Consider the following 4,038-nt stretch of genomic DNA (forward strand, 5'->3'; position numbering starts at 1 on the left):
TTTATACTGACAAAACTGTGACTGAGTTTGCCTCCTAATTACACTGAGGGGAAAAAGGAAGAACGTGTTTATACAAAGTCCTAATCCTTTAGATATTAGAATTTGACATACTGTATATATACTGTACCTGCTGGGAGAAAAGGGATTCTGATATCACAGGATTGCAAACCTGCAGATGTCGCCTAGCTGACCTGCCTTGTTTTCTCTCAATATAGCCAACATTGTGTCCTGATGTTAGCAGGATGCTAGCAGCAATTTCATTGTTGATTAGCCTGCTGTGTTATTCTCATCTTAAAAAGTCCAATCTGCATTAAGTATTCAATTGAAGTATCTAACTATGCAGATGCAAATGTCTGCATTTGAGAAGTAGCACCAGATAATATTTGTTATTTTTACTTAATAGATGACAAATAGAATGCATACAGTAATCTGTAAATGTATGCTTTTGTTACATATTGATTTTGCTTTATCACTGTAAGACATGTCCTATGGTCCTGTGAAACGGTCCAGGGATTTTGGACCGGGATACATGATAACCTATGTCAGATTGGAGGAACCTAGGTTCCATACAGCCTGATATTAATTGTTCTGGGAGATGGGTCAATCCTAAACGGGATGGATTACCACATAAGAAGCTGGATCCAGACCATAGACTGTTAATATTAATGAACAATGCATCCGGTTTGGCGTAGTTCTGCAAATGCGAAAGTGCCATAAAACTGAATTCTATCTGATCTCCAGCAGGGGGAGACTCCTTAAACCTTTGTCCTATCTAAATGCCAGCAGGGGGAGACTCCTTAAACATGCATTCTATCTGATCTCCAGCAGGGGGAGACTCCTTAAACCTGCTTTCTATCTGATCTCCAGGAGGGGGAGACTCCTTAAACATGCATTCTATCTGAATCCCTGCAGGGGGAGACTCCTTAAACCTGCTTTCTATCTGATCTCCAGGAGGGGGAGACTCCTTAAACCTGCATTCTATCTGATCTCCAGGAGGGGAAGACTCCTTAAACCTGCATTCTATCTGATCTCCAGGAGGGGGAGACTCCTTAAACCTTTGTCCTATCTAAATTCCAGCAGGGGGAGACTCCTTAAACCTGCATTCTATCCGATCTCCAGGAGGGGGACACTCCTTAAACCTGCATTCTATCTGATCTCCTGCAGGGGGAGACTCCTTAAACCTGCATTTTTTGGCGTGGCTATGATATGATTGCCAGTGAAAGTGTGTAACGTGACATAGCGTGTAAGCAGCTCCTCCCTCCCCCCCTCTAAAATCGTCACTTCCCCAACCAAGATGGCTGACCCCATAACAGCAAACTCGACGACTCATAGCAGATCTCCACAAACATAATGGGTGACATCACACATGCTCTGTCCATTAATATTATACAGTCTATGGTCCAGATTAGTTTAATGATAGCCAGACAGATTATTTTGAGAGGATGGAAGAATGAAGGGGTGCCGTTAATCCAGAAGTGGGCATATGAGATGGGTAGGGTGGCGACATTTAAAGAAAATGTCATATAAACGCTTTGCCAGGTTGGATGTCTATACAAGTTAATGGGGAAAGTACCTGAGCTTTACAAAAATAAGTAATCACTATACCAAATTGAAATACGTATTACAAGATGGGGTTCTAACACAGTCCTGAACACAGATTTACAATGAAACATGAAGTTGGATGTCTCTTGAAACGTGCTGAAAACAAAGCATCTGTCTTGTCTTTGTGCACAGACTCTGTGTCCAGCGAGACCGCCTTCCCGGAGGACGATGTTCTGGGCATGGGGGACACGCTGGAAAAGTCCTGCGACCTGAAAGACCACTCCGAGCCCGTCGTCTGGTTCAAAGACGGGGTCGGGCTGACGCCTAGCAACAGGACGCGGCTGGGCCAGAGGATGTTGCGCATCATCAACATGTCGTACGAGGACTCGGGCGTCTACTCCTGCCGGCTCGCCCACAGCAACACGTTGCTCAGCAACTACACCATCCGGGTGACAGGTGAGAGCAACAAGAGGCTAATTTTACACCTGTCTTTTGTCTATTTTTTTTTTCTTCATCAGCACCAGCGGTGGAATTTAACTAAGTACATTTACTCAACATTTACTGTACTTAAGTAGAAATGTTGAGGTACTTGTACTTTATTTGAGTTTCTTCTTGTCATGCCACTTCCTACTTCTACTCCACTAAATTTCAGAGAGAAATGTTGAAGCTTTAGTTACTAGTTACTTTACAAATTTTGCACATAAAACACAATTTTTCATACCTAGTTTTTCAAGAAAAATGTTTTCAACGCAAGACTTTTACTTGTAACAGAGTATTTTAACAGTGTGGTAATAGTACTTTTACTGAAGTAAAGGATCTGAATACTTCCTACACCACTGATCGGCACAATGGCAAGACCCTGGATGTTAGAGCACTCAAAAAATGACTCAAACCGATTATTTAACTATCGACAGTTGTCAATTACTTCAATAGTTAACATCTAATCCATCAATTGATTAATCTATGCAGCTCTACTCATGAGATGATTTAACGTTTTATTCTTATGAAGTTTTGGTGACTTTTACCTCTTGGGCCTTCTAAAAGTCAAGTACTTCAACAAGAGTTAGCCAAAGAAATAGACATAGCATTGTTTCCTTGCAATGTGAACGAAAAATATGTAAAAAATCATATTTCCAGTGACATCTCCCGTTAAAGAACACCAAAAACACACTCTTTATCTTAAGATACTTGAGTGCCCAGCAGAGCTCCAGTGGAAACAGGCCCTCTGGCTGCACCCTGTGGAACTCTCAGAAAACCGCCCTGCCTCGGCTTATTCTGCCCGTCTGACAGACAACTGAGAATCAGAAGTATTTCCTATCAATAAACACAGTGGAACAGCTACAGCAGCGATGTCTTGACACGACAGCTTTTCATAACGCGCCGTGAAAACAGTCAAAACCTTGCTTGGAGAGAAAAGTTCTATTATTTTCTCCTCCTGCTCAATTTCAACTCCTGGTTAGCTGCCTGCCAAGCTGCACACGCACGCACACACACACACACACACACACAAAGCGTGACACCAGCGCAGCCTCTCACCGGCTAACACCCAGCCAAGTTTCACACCAATTCCCCCTCATGATGCACTGTCAAAGGTGTAATTCATTATCGTACGAGGGGATGAGTAACGTCTTAAACTAGTGTGTGATGCAAACAGAGCTCTAATAGGAAAGCAGGGGGGGGTTGGGGGGGTCAGAAGGGCGTGAGCAGTAGCTTAAAAGTTAGTCGACTTTTTGCCATTAAACGCATGGACACCAGCTGAGCCTGTTATTGACAACTAATTAGAAAGCAATTAGCTTGAAAGATTTCATCATTGAAAACAGATGGGGTGGCAAGAAATGAGAGGGTTTGCTCCCTCTCAAACCCCCCCAGCCCGCCCGCCTCGCCTCAGACACACACACACACAGATACATGTGTTTGGCCTCAAGCCTTGGAGAAAATGGCCTTTTCTAGGACTGATTAGCAGTGGACAGCTTCTCCTCCTGGACCCACATTTCATCTCCAGACCGCAGGACCCCACATGCAAACACACACAGTCCCCACCATCAGTGATTTAAAAAGAAGAACACTTCCACCCTTCCAAGTTATGTTCTTTAGAGCATTGAGATGAGGTGAGATTTCTGCATTTGCTTCCAGCTCGGCTTGTTTCAGGAGAAACCCCCCCTCCCCCCCACGCCGCAAAAGCTAAATTCATCGCAGCAAATCGTCAGACATTTCGGATCATTTCAACACTTCATTTTAATACACTTTTCAAATTTCTCGGAAGTCCGACTACGTTCAGTATTTAGCTGCAATATCCTGCTCTCTTCCCTCTGCTGTAAACACAGAGCCTCGGCTTCACCTAAAACACACATGGACTATTGTGTTTTCCCTCAAATATTTGAGTAAGGTGTCAGATATTTAGGAGCGGTATCAGATTTAGCACCTGGACGGCGTCCAGACAGCAGAGAGCAAACTCAGCACACATGTTGAACGCAAGACGCTGTAATCTGAGGGGGG

General features: G+C 43.7%; 1 protein-coding gene across 15 annotated transcripts in view; it reads left to right on the plus strand.

Annotated features, from left to right (window-relative positions):
- fgfr3 (fibroblast growth factor receptor 3) overlaps positions 1-4,038 on the plus strand; it is an 85,202-nt gene that overhangs the window by 31,023 nt on the left and 50,141 nt on the right. For all 15 annotated transcript variants that reach the window (XM_032526126.1, XM_032526131.1, XM_032526135.1 and 12 more), the window contains exon 3: positions 1,735-1,998. In XM_032526126.1, the coding sequence (XP_032382017.1) occupies positions 1,735-1,998 (264 nt within the window). The remainder of the gene's footprint in view (positions 1-1,734; positions 1,999-4,038) is intronic.

This window comes from Etheostoma spectabile, chromosome 9 (assembly GCF_008692095.1).
Source record: "Etheostoma spectabile isolate EspeVRDwgs_2016 chromosome 9, UIUC_Espe_1.0, whole genome shotgun sequence".
In the NCBI taxonomy this organism is placed as follows: Eukaryota; Metazoa; Chordata; class Actinopteri; order Perciformes; family Percidae; genus Etheostoma; species Etheostoma spectabile.